Genomic DNA, 25514 nt, shown 5'->3' with positions numbered 1-25514 from the left:
TGGGTATTCCAAGTCATAGACTCTCCTAACGACCCTCTCTTCTTCCTTCTCCACTGCCCACCCCTCCACTCCTCAGCTGTGATGTCAGAAGGTCACACTTAAGTAACAACTGTTGCCTGCATTAGTGTACTCATTGGACAGATTGCTGTCAAGATTAAAACTAGAACTAGTCTCGACTGCACCAGAATGCAACTATGACTACATTGATATGTTCCTGACAATACACTAAAGGCGATGGGAGGAATACTTGCAAATAGCGTAACTGCTGCCTACTGCTCCCAACCCGTCATTCTTCGCCCACCGTTCCCCTCTAGACAGAGGCTGGCCTTATGCTAATCAGTCAGTGAGGTATAGCTTGGATGCTGTTGCATAGCGATCAGGGTTAGCGCTGATTGCTGGCTCACGCATGATGAACATTTACTGCCCCAACATACATACAACATACATTTGCATTGTCGATGGGACAGCCTTCTTTTTCATTTTGTTTGAGCCAACCCGTGTGCACAACTTTTCTCTGTATTATTTGCTAAGCTTTCTCGTGATCCATTACTATATATTCTGTGGTTTCATATTGATGCTCCTTACAGTCACACTGGTTCCATAGGTAAAGCGTTTTCTGGTTTGCTTATAACTTAGGCACAATTTGACGACTCTTTATGAAACTTTCCAAAAAAAAGTCTCTTCAATTTCAACTCTTTCATGGAATGTTTCAGGGTGATCCTTTAAACAGGGGTTGTGAAAAAGGGAATCTCCACTTAACGGATCACCCCGAAACTTTTAATGCAGAAACTATGAAAAATATAGCAGTTTTTTGGAAAGTTTTATGAGGATTTGTTAAACAGTACCAAAGTTATGAGCAAAATAAAAAAGGCGTTTACATGGAAATGCAGCACTAACTAACTATTCAGTGGCGACTGCCACTGCATAATACACATCTATATATCTGTAAAATTAGCAGCATTAATAAAGAAAATAAGGGAATACATTATGTATTTAAAATATAAGGTAAAAGTAATGAAGTAAATGTGCCAAAGAGGTACCTTTGTAAACATTTGTCTACCCACAGCGTGACGAGAAAAGGGTAGGCGACGAAAAAGCTGCGAGGAGATGGTAGCCAAACAAGCAGTAGGGGTGGAAAAAGTATGTGTCCTTCATTCACGATCTCCGTCCTCTACTGAACACCGATACTCAGTAATAGAAAGGGAACACCCGGCTATAAACAGGGCCACTGGAATTATGTGGCAGGAGGGGACCAAAATTTGCGTCGGGTCGAGTAAATTATGCAGCATACAGGGGTGGGGAATTCCTATCTCCCGACGCCCGAGACATCTAGATTTCTTACAAGGGCAAGAGGATTTAATTTCTAACTTGTCCAAAGGACAAGTTGACAGGCTTACGGTAATCTGATACACAGCTGTTTAACCCTCTTGGTCACAGCCAGTTAATAAGGAGCTCTGGGGAGTTTATTGGCAGTGAAAGGGTCAATTCGAAAGCTGGGGCCTGCACTTTAATTTCACCAGAGCAGAACAACAACATGATTGAGCTGAGCTCAAAGTTGCAACTCCATATAAAAAATCCACAGCACTGTCGAGTCATTTTGCTTTCTCCCCGAGACTTCCAGGCCCTCTTCTGGCCCTTTCCTTTTCTTCCAGCATAAGATGCAGCCCCAGAACACACACATCACTGGAATGTAAGAGGCTGGGCCTCTTTGCTCCTGCTCTGACTTTAAACTTGTGACCCCCTGCCTTTTATTGTGTGCTTCACCCTTAAGCCTCAAATCGGCCCCAAGATCCCTCCTCGTCTCCGGGGGCCTACAGTAAAGCCCATGCTTTCTCTTCTCTTGCAGCCCCTGCACAACCCTCCTTTGCACTTTGCATTTTCTGTACACCTTATTTCACCCGGTACCTGTACTTGCTAACCGCGCTCCCCTTGGCCTCTCATATCTTACCTCATCCAGGGCTTACATTAAAGCTCATTAGTTTACCCATGGGAAATTCATGCAATCCTCAGGCGCACCATCATTTCTCTCCTTGCACTGGGCCTCTCCTCTCACTTTGTGCTTGCACCAGGGGCATCTGAACACGCCACTGTAGCAGCAACAGCAGGATGGATGGATGAGTGCCAGGATGGATGGATGGATGAGTGCAAGGATGGATGGATGGATGAGTGCAAGGATGGATGGATTAGTGTAAGGGTGAATGGATGGATGTGGTGAAAGTGGATAGATGTGTGTGGATGGATGAGTGAAAGGGTGAATGGATGGGGTGAAAGTGGACGGATGAGTGAAAGGATGGCTGGATGGATGGCTGGGTGGATGGATGGATGGGTGGATGGATGGCTGGGTGGATGGATGGCTGGGTGGATGGATGGCTGGTTGGAAGGAAGGACGGGTGGGTGGATGGCTGGCTGGGTGGATGGCTGGTTGGAAGGATGGATGGCTCGGTGGATGGATGGATGGATGGATGGATGGCTGGTTGGAAGGATGGCTGGTTGGTTGGAAGGATGGATGGATGGATGGATGGATGGATGGATGGATGGATGGCTGGGTGGAGGGAGGGATGGCTGGGTGGATGGATGGCTGGGTAGATGGATGGATGGCTGGGTGGAGGGATGGATGGATGGATGGATGGATGGATGGCTGGGTGGAGGGAGGGATGGATGGCTGGGTGGAGGGAGTGAGGGATGGATGGCTGGAGGGAGGGAGGGAGGGATGGGTGGATGGATGGCTGGGTGGATGGATGGCTGGGTGGATGGATGGCTGGGTGGCTGGTTGGAAGGACGGCTGGTTGGAAGGACGGCTGGTTGGAAGGACGGCTGGTTGGAAGGACGGCTGGTTGGAAGGACGGCTGGTTGGAAGGATGGCTGGCTGGGTGGGTGGATGGCTGGCTGGGTGGAGGGAGGGAGGGATGGCTGGGTGGAGGGAGAGAGGGATGGATGGCTGGGTGGAGGGAGGGAGGGATGGATGGCTGGATGGAGGGAGGGATGGATGGCTGGATGGATGGCTGGAGGGAGGAAGGGATGGAGGGGGGAAGGGAGGGAGGGCTGGAGGGAGGGAGGGAGGGAGGGAGGAATGGAGGGAGGGAGGGAGGGATGGATATCTGAAGGGATGGATGAATGGATATCTGAAGGGATGGATGGATATCTGAAGGGATGGATGGATATCTGAAGGGATGGCTGGGTGGAGGGATGAATGGATGGCTAGGTGGAGGGCTGGGTGGAAGGATGTGAAGATTGATGGGTGGAAGGATGTGAAGATTGATGGGTGGAAGGATGTGAAGATTGATGGGTGGAAGGATGTGAAGATTGATGGGTGGAAGGATGTGAAGATTGATGGGTGGAAGGATGAAACGATGGATGGATGGGTGAAACGATGGATGGGTGAAACGGTGGATGGATAGATTTGAGTGAAAGGGTGGATGGATTGGGTGAAAGACGGAAGAGCAAAAGGATGGATGAATGAAGGGAAGAGTGAAAGGGTGGATGAATGAAGGGATGAGTGAAAGGGTGGATGGATTTTAGTGAAAAGGAGGATGGATGGGGTGAAAGACGGAAGAGCAAAAGGCTGGAGGGATGAGTGAAAGGGTGGATGGATTGGAGTGTAAAGGAGGATGGAGGAGTGAAAGATGGAAGAGCACAAGGTTGGCTGGATCGAGGGATGAGTGAAAGTTGATGGATATGAGTGAAAAGGTGGATGGAGGGGTGAAAGTGGATGAATGGATGAGCGAAAGGATGGATTGATGAGCTTGAATGATAGATTTGGAGCTGGAAGGATAGGTTTGGCCAGGGGTGTTGTGCACCACTCGCTTTAGCAGCTACAGCAGGGTGGAGCTCTTGATGAGCCTTTTCTGTCTGGAGTTCGGCAGACAAAGGCCCATAATTAACGTGTAAGGATGAGTGAGTGAAAGGATGGATGCGAGTGAAAGGGTGGATGAGTGACAGGGATGTTGGATGGACGATGGATGTGTTGATGAAGGAAAGGGTGAAAAGATAGATGGGTTGCAGGGTGGATGGATCAGTAAGCGAAAAGATGGATGAAAGGGTAAATTGATGGATGAGAGGAAGAATGGGCGAGCGAAAGGATGGACAGATGGCTATGTTTGGGGATGGATGGATTGACAAGCAGAATGGTGAAAGGCCGATTAAAGAATGAATGGAAGCTAATGTAAAGGTGAAATGTTAGATATCAGTGGGTGAATGAAATGATGAATGTGTAGATCTGCAGAAATGAGGCAAAATACGGAAATCACTAGTTTTCAAATCCTTCTATACTATGAGCCTGACATAACCAGAGAGGCTATTATCCGAGCTCTTCTATTATTGCTGCCATTATTTGACGGTGCACATCAAGGCACCAAAGGGACAAGTGGATTTTGTACAGGACATGTAGATTTATGAAGCTCCCTGTCCCATGGACAAGTAGATATTTTACTAAATTCCACACCCCTGAGCATAATATGGCACATTTTCTGATAGTATTCCTCATTATTTCCTCATTTTTAGACTTGGTAACACTATCTGGGCATTGGTTGCACCCCATTAGCACCAGTTTAATACCCAGATATAGCAACAAGCAACAGAAAGGTGACCAGTCCGCGCAGCATGTCACTGTATGTTTAGTAACGTTTGAACCATGTGAGCTAGAAACTATTTTTTGTTGTTAAAATCTGCAGATTATGTGGCAGATGATAGATTAAGTGGCAAATGCGGCAAATTTATAATTATGCAAAAATCGCAGCAGAATCGCATAATTCCAAGGGCCCTGGCTATAAAGAATGCCTGTGCGGATTGGAAACAGTCATCTGGCCAGAGGAGCATACATTTTATGTTAAGACAAATTGTAATAGAGTTTTAATTTCAACCATAAACCATGGCCCGATGTTGTCAATGAACTTGTCCTGTTACTTGTGTGTTACAGTAGAAATGTTAATGTTTCTTCCTCCCTCAGTCCCGCTAGTTCGGAAAGGAGGGTTTCATTGTGTAGCCTCATGTAGAGGTGAGAATTTACAGTCCAGTAAATATCCTGCTGTCTTTTTTCAGTTGAGGGTCTTTGAAGTAGGTTTAACATGCTCATCAATCATTTTGTCCTTTGGGCCTCATGGGTTCCAATAAAATGCCAATGCTTGGAGTACTCTGGGTGCCAAAAGTGGCTTGAGTTCCTGAGGGGGTGGATCAGTGGTTTCCACGTTGTACAAAAGTCATCCCTGTCATTTCTCACAGCAGCTGTCATCATTTCCTTTACTGTTATAGACCATGATCTTTTCTCTGACTGGGGTCTGGTGTGCCTGTGCTGAGACTTTGCATGTGTGGTCTAGGCTGCAAGGAGCCCTTCCTCAAACTCACCTCTCTGGTGTTGTCACTGGACTGTCCCCGTTGGACCATATAGATGTGTGGTGCTACGGAGGCCAGTAGCACTAGCAGGGTGGCAGCAATGACGTGTCAGGGGCTAGTGACAGGTTTGGGGCTTTGCACCGGGCATGAAGCAGTCTGGGAGCTGCCAGGAAGCGTCACTGTGACCATGTCAGTGGGAGTGGGTCAATCAGCCGGTGAACTGCCAAGACGCTCGACGTTACGGTAGAAGCATGCCAGCCACCTGTGAGCCGCAAGGACAACTTGTAGATGTAGGTGTGAGAAATTGGCCTGGTATATGCTTTCCACTATTTAAAGTGGACTCCTTACACCAGTCAAAACGACCCTTATGATGTATGAGGTCAAAGATAACCATTAGAAAGCTATCCTAGTGGTAGCTGTGAAGAGCAGCTTTCAGGCTTAATCTTGAAGGAATGTAAAGCAGCTTGTTTTACCAGAGTATCACCTTTAGTATTAATTAAAAGAAAGGAGAACCACACAGTAGTTATAAGAATATGTATTTATTTATATAACACTCTCTAGTATCCTCTACACGAGGATACAACACAAGGCACACAATACTTTATCAAATAAACAATCGTAAGTAGCACAATACACAGTGGGCTCCAGGGGGAGACCAGACCATATACTAAAATAGTGGCATAAGAACCACGACTTGGATAGGAACAGTGCCTAGAGCATGTAGAATCACTGGGACCCCAAGGAAACACCCAAGGTGAGTACACAGGGACCCCACGGAGGACGGGTGCAGTGTGGAAACACGACTGCGTGCTCCGTACAACTCTGGTAAAGTCGCGGTTAGAGTTTTACAGTTTAAGGACCCTTCTAGGTGGACTTCGAGGAAACCCTGTGGAACTTAGGAGGTTGTAGAGCCACCCCACCCGAGGATACAGAAGTACCCAAGTTACCTATCCTAGGGGAACCGGATCCATAGGTCTGAAGTGGTGTTGGAATACTTTGTTGTTTTCAATGGCGGGCTTAAAAGAAGATCTGCTGGTGGAAAGGAAGAAAGTGTCTGTAGGAATCCAATGATGGATTTGTGTTGGGAGGAACCTGAAAGCAGAGGGCACAGAGTCTGGGTCACTTCAGAGTGACCAGGTGCTCAGTAGACGAATGCCCACCGATGTCGGGTGCTTCAGGTGCAAAGAAGGGATGCTTGACTCTGCAGCCACAAGGACCAGGAGATGTCGACGATGACCAGGAGCCAGATGCGAGCTGTCCCACGAAGGATGTCGAGTGCTGAGGGTTCGTTGTCTGGCTGGAGCACCAACGAGCCTTGGCAACAGCAACCCATGCAGGAAGGTCAAGCAGGTTACGGTGTGGACCAGCAAGGTCCAGGGGACTCACCAAGCAATGGGGAGTCAGGGCACATCTGGAGCAACCAGGAAAGCCCAACAGAATTCAAGATGACCCCCAGGTGAACCCACAGGTCGAATGATCTGGAGTCGCGAGGGGACCCCAAGCAAGATCACAAAGTACCAGCCCACGGAGCACTCGGTGCGAGGAGGCCGGAGTTCTTTGGTGAAAATACTGCTCGGGTCAGGACTACACGGATTCCAATGCACAAGCTCAGGAATCACCAACAAGCATATGTACTTGCAAGAGTACATGGGGCACAGCGGTTCGGGTTATGCAGTCCCCACAAGGGATAATGGCCTCAAACTCAGTGAGAGGGCAGCTCGACCTCAAGGAACTTAATGAACCTATCTTCTCCTGTGTTGCTGGAGCCTTCGAAGTCCATAGGAGCTCAGGATCAGCAGACCAGTCAGTTGCATTACGGTACCTGCGAATGCAGGGGAGTGACTCCTTCACCCCAAGGGAGATTCTTCAGTTGTCCTTAGTGCACCACAGGCCCTGCACAGAGCCTGTATGGAGCAAGGGCCCAGACAAAGCTTTGGACGGAGAGGGAGACAAAGTCGGGCCCAGTCGAGGTCCAGCGAAGTCCAGTATCCAATCGGTCAAAGGTCAGTGGTTTCTTCTTGTAGAATCTTGTCCACGTAAAATCTAAGGTCCTGTAGCCAGGTAAGCCCTTAAGTACCCACAGGAGAGGGTTAGACAGATTCAGGGGACCCTCCTAGGGGAGGGTCAGGACAGAGGGGAGGCTACTCCCCCACCAGAGTAGGAGTTAAGGGCTCCCAGAATTGGTTTGAACTTGACTATGCACAGGGACACCAAGTGTGCCCCTTGTGCAGACTTTCAGGCCCTTTGGCAGTGCACCCGACCAGCCCCAATACACTAAATCCTGTCTGGGAGGTGGTCACACCTCCATGTGACAGGATGCCTATTGTGCTGCCTTACTCTGCTTGAGCTTGGCTCAGCAGCAGTAGGGCAGAAATGTGTCTCTGGTCGGCAGCATCCATTTTGTGCTGGCTGGGCGTCGAGATGGCTGGCACTGAAAGACCAGTGACCCCACGAAGGGTGGAATCATACCTCCCACACTGGTTACTGGTGTAGAGGTATGATTCCAAGGTGTTTGATACCAAACACAACATGTTTTGTTTCAGCCGTTTTCGAGATAGCATTTACCACAAGGTTATAATGCACCTCTACCTATATGTCTGTCTGAGTCACAGACAACCCGGGAAAATGGTCTCCGAAGGCTGATGAGGGGCCCTGCTCCTGCAGGGGCACCCTCTTACGTAAAACCCAGCACCCTGCCTTCAGGATTGTCAAGGCCTGCTATAATGGTGACTTATAAGTTTTAAGTGTAGTGACCTATAGATATAGTGAACCTATATCTAAAGTAAGTGGTGCAAGCACCAACTTACACAGGCTGCAGTAGCAGACCTGTAGTTCCATTTTGCATGGCCTCTCATGGGTGGCATAATACGTGCTTCAGCCCCTGGGAGGCCTCTGAGGTACCTATGCCCTGGGTACATGAATACCATATACTAGGGACTTATAATGGTTCCCCAGTATCCAATCTGGAGTGTACCTAAGTACATGGCACAACCAATTTAGGGAGAAAGCAGATAGACTGGGGTCCTGATTAACAGGATCTCAGTCAGACTAGTCAAAAACCAGCAAAACACCAGGCAAAAAGTGGGGGTGACTATGCAGTCAGATCCTACCTTCCTACAGTAGGGTCTGGCTTAGGGAGAGTACGATCAATTGTCCATGTCAGGTCGGGTTGGGGTACATAGCAGATGCCCAGCAGCAGTGCCTAATAGTGACTTCTCAGTCATCACTGGGCATGGTTACTTGGTGACATTGTCATAAGAAACACAATGCTCCACTCCTTTTCTTTTTTTAGTTTGTTGTTTGCAGAGCATTAGTCCAATTGGTTAAAGTGCACGGATTCAAGAATCCACCTGCTAAAATGCAGTCAAATGTCAAATGAAAAAACACGACCAGAAGCGGTCTCCCTGATGACATACCGGTACAAAAGTGGGTGGTGATGGACGGAGCATCAGAACCAATCAAACACTCACACCCAGTCAACAGATCTGGGTTTGATCCATCACCGTTCTTTAGCCCACTCTGCCACCCCAGTTCAGACATGGCCATATGGAAATCAGTCTGACCCTGTGCCTCATGGGAACAGTCCAGCCCGAACTGCCAAGCTGATGACATACACCCAGGTATGTTTACCTCTTAACAGGCGGAATTCTCCCCTATATCTCTGTTATGCACACAGATAACCATGGGGTAAGTGAGTAGAGATGGGAAAATTACCACAACACCTCTTTACACTTCACTTGCTGTTCAGGTCTCAGTTTGGAGAGAAGCTTAACTTCATCCAATGACCCAGTTTTCTTAACACCTTGCAGCAGATCAGTCCGTGTCTCGCGTTCTTTGACTTCCTCAACCATTGCAACTATAGGAGGACCATACATGCCATCAATATACAACTGGGAAGTGGGAGATTTTGGAAAAGAAATTGGGGGAATGTATTTTCCTCATTGACATATATTGAACAGGGAAATCTTTAGGTGGGAGGCAGGTAAACTAAAGCCATTATTGGCTTACAAAATATAGCGTGTCCCACCTGAATTGGGTCTTTTGGCATGTATGGTAAACACTGTTTTGCTGATTGACTTGGAACACCCTGTAGGAGTCCCGTGCATGACACCCAGAGAGTGGATAGATCTATTTGTAAATAGGCAACGTTTGTAATAGCTTTAGTCTCTAGGACTGGTCTTGAGTAATGGAGGGGGTGGTGCTGATATCTATGTCAAGGCATTTATTCATTTTGTGACAATTGTATATTAACAATCATTGACCAGTGTCATCTACTCATCCCTCTGATGTTGTGAGGGCGTTTCTGAATGGTTTACAGGTGCAATATTTGAGGCTCCAGGAAGGAGCTGAGGGCCTGATCAAACCTATCTTGCGTTCGTGAATTCTGTAATTAGCAAAACAAGTGCGTTTGCAATCACAAAATGGGTTTGATTATATTCTTATCCGCTTTCTGGAGTAGTAAACATTTACCGATTCCTAAAATTGGATTGCAAGTCGATATTAAATTGGAAGGGGTGTGTTACAGGCCTCCCTTCCTACTTCGGTATGAGATGAATCAATGTTTTGTGACTGTAATCCATTTGCAGAACAGTGAGTTGGGCAAATGGGAAGGGATTCCAGTGCGGTGTGCAGTTTGTTTCCCCTTTGTGAATTTGAGAAAGTTTGTTGATGAGTAGGCAGTGCTCCAGGGCCCATAGCTAACTCTCAAACAAACTTTTTAACAAACGAAAACTTATTTTAAGCTCAGGTTTGCTTCCTTTAAGGAAGTTTGCTTTGTTTAAATGTGATCACAGACATCATGGTCTTGCTAACCGTGGCAGGCCACCATCCCTCTAATGACTTTCAGTCAGAATAAGTCTCAAAATGGACATCAGAAAAAGGTGATTTCTTTATCGTTGTGGTGGGTTGTCTCTTTTATCTTAGAGTTTCTGATCTTCTATTATCTTACAGAATATTTGGGGCATGAATCTAATATATCCATCACCTGGCAATCTATCAATTCCATTACCTGGTTAAAATCCCCAACTAGATCAGTACTCCCACTCTTTTCCCTTTGATGACTTCTATTAGCAAGTTTAGAAATTTCTCCTGTCCTGCATTTGGGGCTAAGGAAACTACCAATTTCAGGTCTCATTGTTGCATTTTCCCTTCCCATATTATGAATCTGCCCTTTTTATCATCTTTTATTGTCGCCACAATATCTAGTCTAGTCCTTTTCAGTGCCACCATTGCCCCACTTACTGTATTTTTGTTGAGACACAACACTGAGTTGGGAAGAAATTATGTGACTTGAGTTTATCTTTCTGAAGATGTCTCTTGTAAACTTATTGTATCTGAGGATTCTATTATGAAATCTTTCAGATTCTATGTCTCTTGACTGGGCCGTTAAGTACCCTGATGTCTCATGTTATTTACTCATACCATTATTTCAAGACCATATCTGTCTGTTAAGAGGATTGTCTCATTTCCCATCTGGTTGTGTTTGTGTTTTTTTGAGTAACTAAGATGCATGTCCTACCTGCCCTGTTTCCTTCCCTCACTCCAGCCATTTGTACATTAACAAACATTAACAATATGTTCCACTAATTGATATTGTGGATGTGGACTAGATACACCCAGGTGCACTGATGACTTCCCACTTGTGACCAGGCTCCTCGCCTCACCCCGATGGCTTCATTCAGGACACTCCTGTAGTTGCCGAAATATTACTTATCGATTATCTGGTGGAGGTTACTAAGTTCCATTTTTGCTTTCCTGTGCCTTCTCCCACCTTTTCCATAGATCAAAAAATAGACAAGTCATCAGATCTTTCATCTTTTGGATCCTCTGTTTCTGGAACGCTTGTCATGAGAGTGTTCTGCTATGAGGGAGGCTGTTGCCAGGCCGGTATAGCCATGAGGCAGTTCTGCAGTCTGAGCGGTCCAGCCCACTAGTGATATCCCCCCAAGCTCCTAGTTTTCTGTGAGGATCCACGTGTGACTAGTTGGTTGCTGATGGCAACAGATTTTAGACCACTCATTTTGTCCATGTTTTAATTTATAAATAATGTTTCAATTATCTGGGCCACACAACCTCTGTGGAGTCGGAGCTTTCTATAGAATTTTATACTCGGGTCTCTGTTCTCAAAACAGCCTAGGCATACCAAGCACTTGCAACGTTTGCTGTATTGTCAAGTTCTCCCACCCTGGAGTGAAGCTGAGAAGTACAGTAAAATCCACACTAGTGGCCCTAGAGCCAGGCCATCAAATGTGTGGGTGCAGCACCTCGAGTAAGGTCATCAGTGCACTTTTGCCATCCCACTGGTCCTAGATGCTTCTTCCTATGACTCACTGAACTTTGTCTTGCAGTAAATGAAAAATGCTACCCTGTTCTCGGGATTCCTGTTATTCTTTCAATCTTCACCAAGCAGAGTGGGTCCAAAGAATGCTGGGGATTGTAGTTCAAATCTTGCTTGTGGTGTCTCACATGCTGTTTGTTTTCTTTTATTTTAGATGTGTGCTCTCACTGGTGTTTTCTGCCCTGGTTGTATGTTGGTTCTGTTTTTGGCAGTGACCCAAATGGTAACTGTAAGTTTTGGAATCCTGTGCCCACTACGCGTCTGTCTGTGTGCGTGTGTGCATGTGTGTGTGGGTGCATTCAGCGCATGCTAGCATGTGGTGTTCTTGAATATATTGTTTGTATGCTGAAATGTGTTTCATTGTGCCCAAGTAAGTGTTGCCTGAATGTATATTTGCTGAATGTTTATAATGTGTGGCCTTTCCACCTAACTTTACTCACCTGCCTACTCACATGGTCTCCCCTACAGTAAGCATTACCTCTGACCCAACCTCAATTCACTCACTGACACATCCTATGCATTCACTGACTCGACCTTCCATAAACGCACATAATGGTGCCATCAGTTAACAATCACTTTCCCTATTAAAAAGCCAGACCTATTGGCTTTGCCAGTACCGTCTTTTTCATTTTCTGCAACAAGAATTGTTAAAGGTGAAAAATCAGCGTATTCCTTACGAAGGTGAGATCTATAGGCGCAGCCATGGCTTGTTCCTTCTGCTATCTACGCCTCTTTTGGGAGATAGTCCCTAGTTTTGTGTTCTATGTTCACTGATTGGCAAAGTGGCTACAGAGATTCATTGTCCAAAACTCAAGATCAAGGAGCTAACTACTCAAGAACATCTATAGTGCCCAGTCCTTTGAGACCAATTCCTCAAACATTTCATCTAGGCCACTGTTTTCCTTTCTGATGTAAGAGATTTTCTCTAAATGGGAGGAGTTTGGGTTTTGGGTTTAGTCTTTCTGGGACCCAGTGTTCAGTGACCAAATGTTGTGAGATTGCTGTGTTACCTGTGTGGTGTTGGTCAGCAGCATGTGGGGATATCAGGCATGAGTGGCAAATGGCAATCCGGACTTCTTTCTTCTGTGCAGTTCAATGACTGGGTGCTACTGAGTACATATGGTATGCATGCATCCGGAATCCATAGGAATACAGTGCCTTATCATTAACAACATGGAAAAAACAAATATCTCTTTACACTGCTACTGAGAAATACCCTGTATCATGCAGATAATGCCCTGTGTACGAATAAAAGCTAATACTATAACTCTCCTTTTCATTTTTAGGTGACGGATGTGGGAGTTGAAAATCCACAATTAACATCCTGTTGAGTTCTCTGAGGACTAACAATGCTGCACCTTAATTCACAAAAAAAGTGACATTGGCAATTATCTTTGCCAGCTAGTCAAAAAGAATATAACTTCTTACACATCAGACACACAACGGAACACTGGAGGCCATTTGTTGGTCAAGATAAAAATAGATTTTTGTGATAAAATGCCTGGAATAGCTATCACGCCTAAGACATGTATAGTTAAAAATGTTTTAACATTTGCAGATAAAATGAGCGATAATGAATATCAAGCAGTGAATTCTGGAAAAGTTCAGTCACACAAACTGTTTCTGTCAACAAAAGAGTGCATACCTTGGTTAAACATTATTAATGGACTGAATGTGAAAACAGCTTCAATGACGTGGAAGTGGGTATCAGACAACCCATACTGATGCGAAACCTAAGTTATGTCCATCAGAGAGTGCATGCACTCGAAAACCTTACATAAAGAAGGTGAAAAATGCATATGTGGAACGATGCCGGATCACCAGAGAACGGATTTGTGAGAGAAAGCTTATTAGTGCACCGATTATGTGTGAAAATTTCAATTTGAAAAATGCTCTTACTGTTCACCAGAGAGTGCATACAAAAGAGAAACGATATCAATGCATTGACTGAAAAGTTTTATTCTGAAAATACATTTAACTTCACATCAAAGAGTGCACAGGGGCGAAAAGCCTTATAAGTGCAGTGAATGTGATCAAAGCTTCGGTCACAAAGGAAATCTTACTAGGTGTGAGAGAAAACATACTGGTGAGAACCCTTATGAACGCAATGGATATAGCCAAAGTTTCACTCAGAAACAAGCCTTAGTATGCATGAGAGAAAACACACTGGGTAAAAACATATCCATGCTCTGAATTTGGGAAAAGCTTTGGTCAGAAAACTAATCTTATTGTCCACTAGAGAACACACACAGACATGAAACCTTATCAATGCACTGAATGTAGAAAATGCTTCTGGTACAAGGAAACTTTAATTAGGCACCACAGAACACATACAGCAAAAACTCTTTATCAGTGCTCGGAATATGGAAAAGGGTTCAAAAGGAAAGAACGTGTTATTCATCACCGGACATTACACACAGATGAGAAACGTTATAATTTCTCAGAACGTGGACAAGGCCTCAGTAGAAAGGATCACTTTACTGCTCATGAAAAGGCACACATAAGCAAGAAACCTTATCAGTGCTCAGAATGTGGAAAAGGGTTCAAAGTGAAGCAAAAGTGTACTATTCACCAGAGAACACACACAGGTGAGAGACCATATCAGTGTCTCAAATGTGGAAAAATGTTCAGTCAGAGAAGAGTTCTTGTTTTTCATTACAATACACACATAGATGAGAAGCCTTATGAATGCCTGGAATGTTGGAAATGCTTCCGTACAAACTCAACTCTTACAATTCATCAGAGGAGACACACAGGTGAGAAACCGCATCAATGCAGTGAATGTGCGAAAAGATTCTATTGGAAACAAAGTCTTATAATTCACCAGAGGACACATACAGGTGAGAAACCATATCTATGTTCAGAATGTGGGAAAAGACTCTATTCAAAAGAATGTCTTACAATTCACCAGAGGACTCACACAGGTGAGAAACCATATCCGTGTTCCGAATGTGGGAAAAGATTCATTTCAAAAGCAGGTCTTTTAACGCACCAGAGGACACACACTGGTGAGAAACCATATCAGTGCTCAGAATGCGAGAAATGCTTCATGCAGCAAACAGATCTTATAATGCACCAGAGAAGGCACACAGGTGAGAAACCACATCGATGCAGTGAATGTGGGAAAAGGTTCAGTGCGAAAGGAACTCTTACTGTACACGAGAGGATGCATACAGGTGTGAAACCTCATCAGTGCTCAGAATGTGGGAAAAGCTTCAGTAGGAAAGGAATTCTCATTGAGCACCAGAGGACACACACAGGTGAGAAACCTTATCAATGCACTGAATGTGTGAAAAGGTTCAGTGTGAAAAAAAGTCTCACAGATCATCAGAGGATACATACGGGGGAGAAACCTTATCAATGCATTGAATGTCGGAAAAGTTTCATCACTAAAGGAAATCTCACTGATCATGAGAGAACACACACTGGCGAGAAACCATACCAATGCTGTGAATGTGGGAAAAGGTTCAGTGAGAAGGGAAATCTTACTGCGCATAAGAGGAGACATATAGGCAAGAAACCTTATCAGTGCTAAGAATGTGAGAAAAACCAAAGTGGCAAAAGAAGTTTTATAATACACATTAGTGTACACAGATGAGAAAACGATATTGATGCTAAGAATATGGTAATAGGTTCAGAATTAAATGAAGCCTCACTACTCACCGGACAACGCATCTGGGCAGAAGAGATTACTAATTTCTGCTCTTTCAAGTCTGATCCGATCAGTTTCACAAAATGGAAACATTTGTACTAGATCGTTCATCAGGACCATACCACTGTCACACTACATCCATCATGAGAAGAGACCCATCACCAATACTGGCCATGTTCTTTGTTGAGTAATTTTTCAAACGTTTAGCTTCAGTAACCAGTCGATTGAGGTTAGTCCAATGTAATTATTGATGGTTGCACAGCAGCATTTTGAGATAATAGTTAAAAAACATGAACGCCATATACTTACTGACTGTGTATAGACGTGAAGTTAAATGGATATGATTCACTTCACTTTCTTTTCCGGAAAATCACCTGGTAAAGCCCTCCATTTTAAATAGTTTACTCTAAGTGTAAGAAAAGCTACTACAGGAGAAAAATGACTATTATTCCACTGTGATCAAAATGGGTTATAAAAAAATACAATTTATCTGAAATAAATCTCTGTATGCAACGCCTCTAACAATGAGTGTCAGAAACAATGGTAAATGCTAGTCGTACGTCTGGACTGCATTCAAATAATTTTAATCCTCACTTCATAGTAAAGAAAATAAGCGAGAAAATAGAGTAAAATCAACTATAAGGGGGTCAATATTTGAAGCATATCTCAGTGGAATGTGACTGCTACTGAGGAAAGCTAAGGTACTCCTGTGTTCCAACCCTTAAACATTGTCAAACTCTGGGTGTGGCACCAGCTGTTGGGACTGGAAACTGCTTATGTTGCTTGTGCCAGGAAACGTCTGCAGGATCTTCAGGGGGGGTGAGCACCAGTTGATCTTCCTCAAACCTGCTCCTTGTAAAAAGCAATGCTTAACATATCTTGACATGTCGCTATTCCAGCACTGGTTGAGCATGAAGATTTCTAGCCATCCAATCATACTACTCGATGCTAACTATTCCACGTGATTTCTGTCTAAACAGCGGGCCACCTTTCTTTTGGCACCATGATTCATTTGACCAGTTTGCACTCTACAAATAAATGAATACACAGATTAGCAAGCAACCATTCACGTGGTACTATGTGCTGTTAAAGCCCCTTAAAGCTCTGCCGACACCAGTTCGTTCCACAAGAGAACGATGTATCTCTGAACTTCACGTATGTAAGCACTCATTCTCTTCTCTGAGGTTTCCAAGCTGGGTTAGGAGGACCTCAACAAATCAAACTGCCTAGTTTGAAGTCTATAGACAAAAATCTAGAGCACTCAAAGATAATCTCATCTTCATCACTCGGAACCCAGTCAAGCAGTTGTGGCAATAGCAGTGTCCATGGAGAGCAAGGCTAGCACACCCACATAAGAAGGCACAAATCCTGCCAGGATGATCCTTCAGTGGCAACTTCTACTAGAGAGGGGGAAGACCGACATGTGGTTAGATCTGAGGTAGATACAGAGTCACCTTAATACAAGGCTTAATTATGGCAATTGAAAGTCATTTTCGTCTTGTCCTCATTTTTATATTTCCCATTTACATTGCTAGAAACCTTACCTTTGGCTAAGAATTCCTAATGTGGGTCAATAATGCTGTATGAAGGGGATCTATGTAACAGCAGCTTCGGATGTGAGATCAGTTAGACCGATCATAAGAAAGTATATGGAGGAGAAGAGGAATGGTAACTCTTGATCGGTGCACCTAATGTAAAGCTTGAGTCATGAGTTACTAAACCTACTGCTTCTCAAGCTATAGCCAGGTTGATGGTTTTGTCTTATGGAAAGTAGAATTCAAAACCTTTGCAAATTATGGCAGCAAGTCAATGTATACATTTATGTCTAATGTAGAACCGTAATCCCTTAAATGTGGAGGACTTGACCTCCATGTCCTCTGCTTTAGTTCGAGGGATGTAAAGGTCACATACTCGCCAGTTCCCAGAAAATTCTGCCAACACTGGGCATTTCTGACAACTGGGTAATCAAGGGTGGTGTGGCTTGCAAGGATCCCTGCACATTTTCCTACCAAGAATGCCAACTAAAAGTGCCCAGTATATGCTTTAAAACACAGTTTCATCAGTTTCTAGAAAGAATGGCAGCAGTATTTCTGCCCAGGGTTAGCCAGCACATAGGCAACCCTACTAATGGTGGGTATTTATAACAACTAAATGCCCAGTCAAATCCGTGGTAGTGTTTCTTGTGTGTAAAACCCAATTTATCTCAGTTTTCCTGTGAGATGGCTTCAGTATTTGGGCCTATGGTCGACTAGCACCTTTCTTGCACAGCAGTGACTCTAATTTGGCATTGATAACTTTTGGGGTAAATTCATGAAGATGTAGTAAAGACCCTAGGGCCAGTCTCCATTTTGTGTCAGACTGTTAATTTAACCTAACTTTGGCGTATATACTGCATGTCCTTATCTTTCGTGGAACTTGTGAAAGTGTCAAATCATCCAGACATTGGCCTTGACAAACACCTAAAGCAACATAAACCTGAAAGAAGTTCCCTGTTATCTGTGTTTCAAGTTCAGACAGTAAAAGCATAAAATAAACATGCAGTCTGAATTGACTTACTTCTATTTTACTGATTCAATCCCGTTTTCTTGAACTGTCATACTGGTTCATGCCAGTGGATGGAAAGTGCCCCAATGTAGGGTAAAGGTCAGAGGTCAATTTTATGCGAACGCCATGCAGTGACCACCAAGGTAGAGATGTCTTCACCCCAGATTATGGCAAGATGCCCTGTCAGGCTATTGTACTGATGCAGCATCCATTCCTGTAGGAGCTGATCCAAGCTGATGTGTGGTTTCCTCTTGAAGGAACACTCTTCCGTTTGACATCTGATAGCCACAGTTTGTTGGCTGTGAACAGGTTTAAAGTGGGCTGAACCCGAAAAAAATCTAGATGCACCTTAGCTACTGCAATGTTCCCATAGTATAGCGCATAAAGGTTTTTAGGATGCAAAGGACATTTTCACCATGTTATAAATGTTCATATTAATCTTGCTGTTAGTGACATGCATTAGTGCTGTTACATTCTGTGTGATTATTACTCATGTACTAAGCAACAGGTTGAGACTGCTGATATAAACACGTACATATATAGTGTCTTTCCTTAGTGTAGTACTTCTGTAGGATATTCTAAAGCATGAAATTGGGTTTAAATTACCACTGCGTCTTTGACCCTTTAAAGGGACTGTTCCTAGCACTACACTGAGTGGGGTTGTGTGGAGTTACAACGCCTGGATTTTAACGCTGAAGAGTTGGTGCGCTGAACTAAGTTCAGGCACCATGAGTGGGAAGACACACCTTGTGGAACTATGCCAGAGCCCTAGTTTACGCAACATGTCGCCAGACATTGACATTCAAACTTTTACCGTTATTACAAATACACAGGGACATCCGTACTAATCATGGTTACCTCCTACAGGGAATAAGGAGGCACTAATTACTGTAGGTTTGTCAAGCGTGCCTCTTGAAAGGTTATTCCCCATCTGTGGGTTTTCTGTGTTTTTGAATCTCATATTTATTGAATCTATCTAATTAGAATAATGGCTCCTGTCATGATAGGAGTAAATTACAGAGAGGCAGTTACACAACAGCTCAAGAATAAAGGTGTCCCCAATGCGGCGGCAAATACATTTGTAATTGCTGCTCATGCAGTATATGATGATAAATATTTTTCTCATGGGTGGAGCTTGAGGCTACAGATGCTGCCTCTGAGCAGATTCAGGCTTGCAAACAGGTAGCTCCGGCTGCATTCTATAGCGCATACTAGTATCTGGAAATCACTTTACCTTATCACGAACACCAACATTGCTTTGCAGGTGAGTTTTTTTTTTTTATATATATCACCTACCACTTGTTGATGTCATAGGGATCTTATTTTTTGTTTACATTTGTTTTTATTGTTATTATTATTTTGAACTTTTGAACAGTACATAATAGCCAATGTGTGTATCATACATCTCCATTCGTAGGGTATCTTTACGGTACAATGTATATGTGACATTTTTCAGAATTATCATCATTACTATATTGCAAGTCCAGTATGTGATGAATCAACATTTTGTTTGAATGATAAAGAACGAAGGATATAAAAAAGGAGAGGGAAAATGAGAATAGAAAGAAAATCTCAACTGGAACCAATATATATATAATTATGTTGATTAACAAACGCTTCATCAGCTATAACCATACAGACTTTGAATACGTATCTCCCCAATCAAATGAACTGTTAACTTAATGACATGTAATTGAGTTGTTCTAGACATTCATGACCGCAGAACTGATGTGTAATGTTGAGTGTCAGGGTAGCCAAACGTGTTGTGTCCGCGCTCTAGTGGGTCTAAGTGGGCGCCAGCTGTGGTGCTGTTTGTTCTTCGTCGCTCACAGTCAAGTCTATTGTCTATGTGCCCAGCACAGGAGGGAATGATACCAGGCCTTCGCTGTTGGGGGATCAGGGGATTTCCAGCAACTCATGAGCAATCGCTTAGCTACTATTAGGCCTAGGTCTATATATCTGGACTTCACCTAACGCTTCTTCGATCTGTGGTAGAGCCCCAAGATGCACACCTCCCATGTCCAGTCCAACGTTCGCTCCGTGCATTGAGCCAGTCTACTAGGGACCTCTCCCCAATATACTTGGATGGCTGTACATGACCATAACATATGTAGGAGGTCCGCCCCTGGTTCGTTACATCTGGCACTTTTGGCATCTGCACGAACAAAATATTTGTTTATTTTTGTCGGTGTGAGGTAGGCCCTGTGGGTTATATAATATTAAATGAGCCAGAATCTCATGTTGCGGGGAATCCGCGTGGGGCCTTCAAGTATGTGAACCCATTCACGGTCTGTGGTGGGTCTCTTGAGGTCCGCATCCCAGTGGGCGCACAGAGAGAGTAATGACGGTGCTGTGTGAATTCTGAGCGACTCTGCAAACCATTTGGTGAGATGCCGACCATTGCCCAGCTCATGCAGATATTGTATGGTCAGATGCGTGGCAGGTTCCTGCGTCACATCTCCCCACCACATGCTCAGTGTGCGAGTCACCACGGCATGAAGGAGGAACTGGGCTTGTGGCAGACCAGCGCTCTCAACTAGGTCTTCAAAGGGAACAAGTTGCCTGACATTGTATAAATCCCCTACTGTTAGTATGCCTGCTTCCTCCCACTGTGTGAGTTCCACGCTAGATATCGCCCGATGGCTTCTGGGGGTGCCTAGTATGGGGAGAGATGGTGCGTATGGTGTAAGCTAGTGCGTGAGGCAAAGGCTGCGGCAATAGCACTGATAAGCTATCTTTAGTAGTAGCTGCGTGGGTGGGCAGCCTGTCCTGTCGGGGTGGAAAAATGCCACTATCTGAGGCTGGTCGTACCCAGGCGTCTGTTTCGCCGAGGTTCTGTGCACTTCGTGAATGTGCTGCCCACTGGAGCTGTACCGCCAGATAGTAATGTTCCATATTGGGTAGCAATAGGCCTCCCTGTGTGGTCAAAGGGTATATTTTAACCATTGCCACTCTGCTTCGTGATCCATGCCAGATGAACCGTCATATACCCGACTCTAGGTCCCTGAACAGTGGTGGCCTGAGGTAGAGCGGTAAATTTGTGAAGTGATAAAGTAAACACGGCAGGGCCACCATTTTATTAACGCTATCCTGCCCATGACCGCCAGCGGCAGGGTTTTCCAGAAGGTCATTTGCGCCCACACTGCTGTGATAGCATGCGTCAGGTTGCCTTCAAGGAGATCCCACTGCTCCCGATTTATATGGACTCCGAGGTATTGGAACGCAGCAGTTTGCCAGTGCACTGGTTTACCGCTAATAATTAAGTGCGGGTCCGGAGTAGTGTCCACAAAGGGATATAGGCATGACTTGTTCCAGTTCACTTTCAGCCAGGATACCAAGGCAAAGCGAACCAGCGTATTCTCAATTGCCGTACAAGACTGTCCAACGTCCCTAAGGTAGATGAGCAGGTCGTCGGCATATAGCGAAAAGGCATGTGTGCCATCTCCCAAGGGGATCCCCCATTCAGGTTGAGTGCTGCGTAGCGCCTCTGCTAGCGGCTCGACCGCCAGTGCGAACAGTAGAGGGGAGAGTCGGCAGCCCTGCCGCGTACCACGTCCAATAGGGACCTGATCTGAGACGTATGGTCCCGTCTTAACTTTGGCCATTGGGTTTGTGTATAACAATTGGACAAGACCTAAGAACACATCCCCCAGATCGTATCGTATCTTTGCAACACGGCGAATAAGTAACCCCATTTCAGAGTGTCAAAGGCCTTTTCTAGGTCTAAGACCAAACATGCGGCACATGGCCAGTCGTTTCCTGAATAATGGGCCACTCTGAAGAACCAGCGCAGGTTCAGCGATGTGCTGCGGGCTGGCACGAAACCATTCTGATCTATGTGGACCAGCTGAGGTGCCAATGGGGCTAGCCTGTTCGCCAGAAGTTTCGCTAATACCTTGTAATCAGTATTAAGGAGTGCTAGTGGCCAGTAGGAACTGATCAGTTCTGTATCTCTGTGTGGTTTAGGCAGACACCAGTAAGGATTCACATAGTGTGTCCGGCAACCTGCCAGTTTCCTGTGCATTTTGGTATACTGCAAGGAGACGTGGTGCTAAGGTTTGTTGGTAGGCTTTATAATATTCGGCCGGATATCCATCCGGTCCGGGTGCTTTGCCTGTAGCGAGCTAACAGATGGAAGCACGTACTTCTAATAATGTGAGCGGCTCATTCAACTCAGTTCATTGCTTAGCTGTGACGTGGTGCAGGTTCAAGGGTGCAAGAAATGATTCCATGTCTGCAGGTGTTGCACGGGGCGCTGACCGATAGACCTTGGTGTAATATGTAGTAAACACATCGTGGATGGCACGCTGCATGGCGAGAAGAAGTCCAGATGCAGAGCACAGATGCAAGATCGGTGTATGTGCATGTTCCTGTCAGATCATGTGTGCCAGTAGTCTACCCGCTCTGTCCGCTGTGGCATGGGTGCACACAGCATGGGACGCGTAATTGAGACATCGCAGGCGCTCTAACACAGTAGTGTGTTGCAATTGACATTCGTCTATGTCTGGTTGTACTGCCTTTCCCTGCGCTAGTTCGGCTTTGAGCCGGGTTAGGTCATCTTCTATATGTTTAACTTCACCGTCTAGTTGCTTCTGAAGGCTCTGACTCAGCCCCATGCACTATCCCCTGACCACTGCCTACCCGGCGTCCCACTGGACGCCTACATCCGTGACCGATCCCTCATTGTGCCCAAAGAAGTCCTCTAGTGCTGTGGCCACTGCCTCTTAACTTTGGCCTTGGGTTTGTGTATAACAATTGGACAAGACCTAAGAACACATCCCCCAGATCGTATCGTATCTTTGCAATCCGTGACCGATCCCTCATTGTGCCCAAAGAAGTCCTCTAGTGCTGTGGCCACTGCCTCTCTGAATGGGGTATCCTCCAGTGCCAGAGGCTGAAGCCTCCATATACAGTTTATGGGGCCCTCGTCTTCCCCCTGTAGTGTCATGATGTGTGGATTACGGTCCAAGTGTGTTTTTCCATAATAATCCGCCATAGTTCATTTTGTGATTAGCGCCGCGCTTGCAACAAAACGGTTGAGACGGACGTGTAGTCCATGTGGATGTGAATAGTATGAGTATAGTCGCGCCTGTGGATTAAGGGTTCTCCGCACATCTGCCATGTCCCAATGATAGAGCCATCCCCCTAGATGCCTAGCATTAGATGTAGCTGCTGTTTGTGGAAGCCGTGGAAATGATCTGTTGTGTGCCGTGTCGAGAACAGAGTTAAAGTCACCTCCAAATAGCCAAGGGACATCGCACCACCAGGGCAACAGACCTGTGAATGTGTGCCAAAAGGGGGCTTGCTCCGTGTTTGGGGCATATATGGAGCCGAGCACCACACCCTGACCATTGAGACAGCCCTTAGCGAACACATACCTGCCGCATGCATCTATTATTATCTTCAGACTCAAAGTGGGTTCCGGATCGCACCCATATCAAAGCTCCTCTTGCTTAAGCTGAGTACCCTGTGGCCAGTATTTGGCCCCTCCATCTCTGCTGTATCTTACGGATTTCCGGCTGGGAAATGTGCGTTTCCTGCAGAAACGCTACATGCGCGGCATGACTCTTCAAATATGCATATATCGCATATCTACGCACTGGCATATGGATGACCCTGATAGTCCAGGTTATTACGTTAGTGTGCGGCATGTAGTGTATTGTGAAGGCGGCGTATCATGTGGCCTATGTGCCACATAAGGCATGAGGTGATAACGCGTTGTATGCTGTGTAGGTACAGAGCAAGAAAAAGAAAAAAAACTGCTGACCCAGGAGCGTGTTACTTTAGCGAAAGGTGTGAACATTGAAGTTTTAATGATTGCCAGGTGCACCTGTGATGTCAGTGAGTGCACGGGTGTCTTGACTTGAACAAGGTTTACGGGAACGAGCTTCTGAAGGCTCAACTAGGAAAGAGCGGAGCAGCAATGTGCGTCTGCCCAAACAAACAACAGTGCCATACGGCAACTCACGGTCTTGTTTGCCGTGTTGAACTTTCTAGGTTGTGGGGAGGGTTTGAACCTACAGCGAATAGAATAGGCGGGCCCACAGTGCACGTATGAACGTTTGCTCTACGTATCAGTGTGGTGTAAGTTGGGGCGCACACATTTCTGCACTAGCCTGGCTGCAGACCATGCTCCAAATAGTATACTAGAACAGCGCAAGCGCGGACTGTGTGAGGGGCCACTTGCATCACAAAAAGAAAAGAAAAAGACTAGGCACTGCAATAAACTTATACTTGCATGTCCACAGTTTACACTTTACCACTACATTAGATCATCCGCGGTTTGAGGTGTTACAATTGGGAGTGACTGAGTCTTCGTGATTCGGCCACACAGTTTGCGAACTGTCGTCACTCAGCGATTGTTCGGAAGAGGCATCTGCATCTCCATTGTTTCGCCATTTCCCCATGTCTGTCAATGCCTGTAATGCGTTCAGCTGTTCCTGCAGTACTTGCTCGCGATTGGGGGTGGCTGCTGATTGCATTTTTGATGTTGTAGCTTGTCTCTGACGTCTGGCAACAGCCCCCTCGGGCGTCTGTTTGCTGCCCCACATTACTTTGCCGGTTGCTCGGCGAGGTGTGGTGACCTTTAGGTTCAAGCCAGTCCCATACGTCCTCCACTTTGTTGAAGAAGTGCGCAGAGCCGTTTGCCACTACTCACAGCCGGGCCAGGAAAATGAATGAGTTCTTCAGGTTCAAATCTCTCAGCTTGCGTTTAACTGTGAGGAAAGCGCTCCGCTGCCACTGCACTCCTAGGGGGTAGTCTGGAAAGAAGAGGACCTGTGAGTTGTCCACTTTGACCGATCCCAATGTTCTGACTTCCGGGAGTACTGTGTCTCTGTCTTTAAAGTTCATAAGATGAAACAAGAAAGGTTGTGGTCCAGCACCTGGCGGCGGGTGACTCAATGGCACTCTATGTGCTCTTTCTACTGAAAAGAAATTAGAAACCACACCTGTGGGCAACAGAGTTTGCAACCTTTTTTCAGTATATGCCACTGCATCTTCACCTTCTGTACCCTCTGGTAGACCCACTACGTGCACATTTTTCCATTGCGAACAGCCGTCTGCGTCATCCATCCTGCGTTCTAATGAATGAAGCTGTGAATGAAGCAGAGTCATGAGGGCGCGTATTTCCGAAGTCGTCTCCTTGGCCACTGAGGCAATCTCTTTTACTTCTTTCTCTAAATCAGTGACCCTCCCTGTCAGTTTTCAGTGGTCAGCATGCAGGAGCGTGAAGTCGGACGTGACTTTATCAATGCGGCCTTCCAAGGAGGTGTGGGTTTGCTTCAGCGCCTCACCAATTTGCAGCACCGCCTGTAAGACAAAGTCTATTTTGGATTCCAGGCTGGAGCGCCTAAGCGTGTCTGATGTTTCAGACTCTTGATCAGAGTGGGCCGGGCCTGACATCGATCTCGTGGATGGAATGCCCGTTCCTGTGCGTGATTGGCCCATCTCGCTAGTGTACAACAGATGGTCTTTGCGAAGGCGATATGGGTCTCTGCGCTTTGCACTCATCCGTGCCTCAGGAGGGCTCCGCTATTTGGTTTCATAGGTAGATGTGCGCCAGTCCAAGCGCAACCAGGTAGCCATGAGTTTTGTCATAAGCCGCCCCCCCCCCGGTCCAATCCGATCAGATAGTACGTGGCTTGACGGTGG

At 45.7% G+C, this 25514-nt stretch overlaps 1 protein-coding gene across 2 annotated transcripts in view; it reads left to right on the top strand.

Annotated features, from left to right (window-relative positions):
* LOC146813500 (uncharacterized) overlaps nt 1–15839 on the top strand; it is a 49993-nt gene extending 34154 nt beyond the window's left edge. Inside the window, exons 3-4 of one of the 2 annotated variants that reach the window (XM_085620282.1) lie at nt 11820–11894; nt 12952–15839. In XM_085620282.1, the coding sequence (XP_085476408.1) occupies nt 13920–15200 (1281 nt within the window). In that variant the 5' untranslated portion in view covers nt 11820–11894; nt 12952–13919 and the 3' untranslated portion in view covers nt 15201–15839. The remainder of the gene's footprint in view (nt 1–11819; nt 11895–12951) is intronic. The other variant, XM_085620281.1, reaches the window with a different exon arrangement.
* The last annotated feature ends 9675 nt before the right edge of the window (nt 15840–25514 follow it).

This window comes from Triturus cristatus, chromosome 7 (assembly GCF_964204655.1).
Source record: "Triturus cristatus chromosome 7, aTriCri1.1, whole genome shotgun sequence".
NCBI classification, from domain to species: domain Eukaryota; kingdom Metazoa; phylum Chordata; class Amphibia; order Caudata; family Salamandridae; genus Triturus; species Triturus cristatus.
This window is presented reverse-complemented; position numbering and strand designations above follow the sequence as displayed.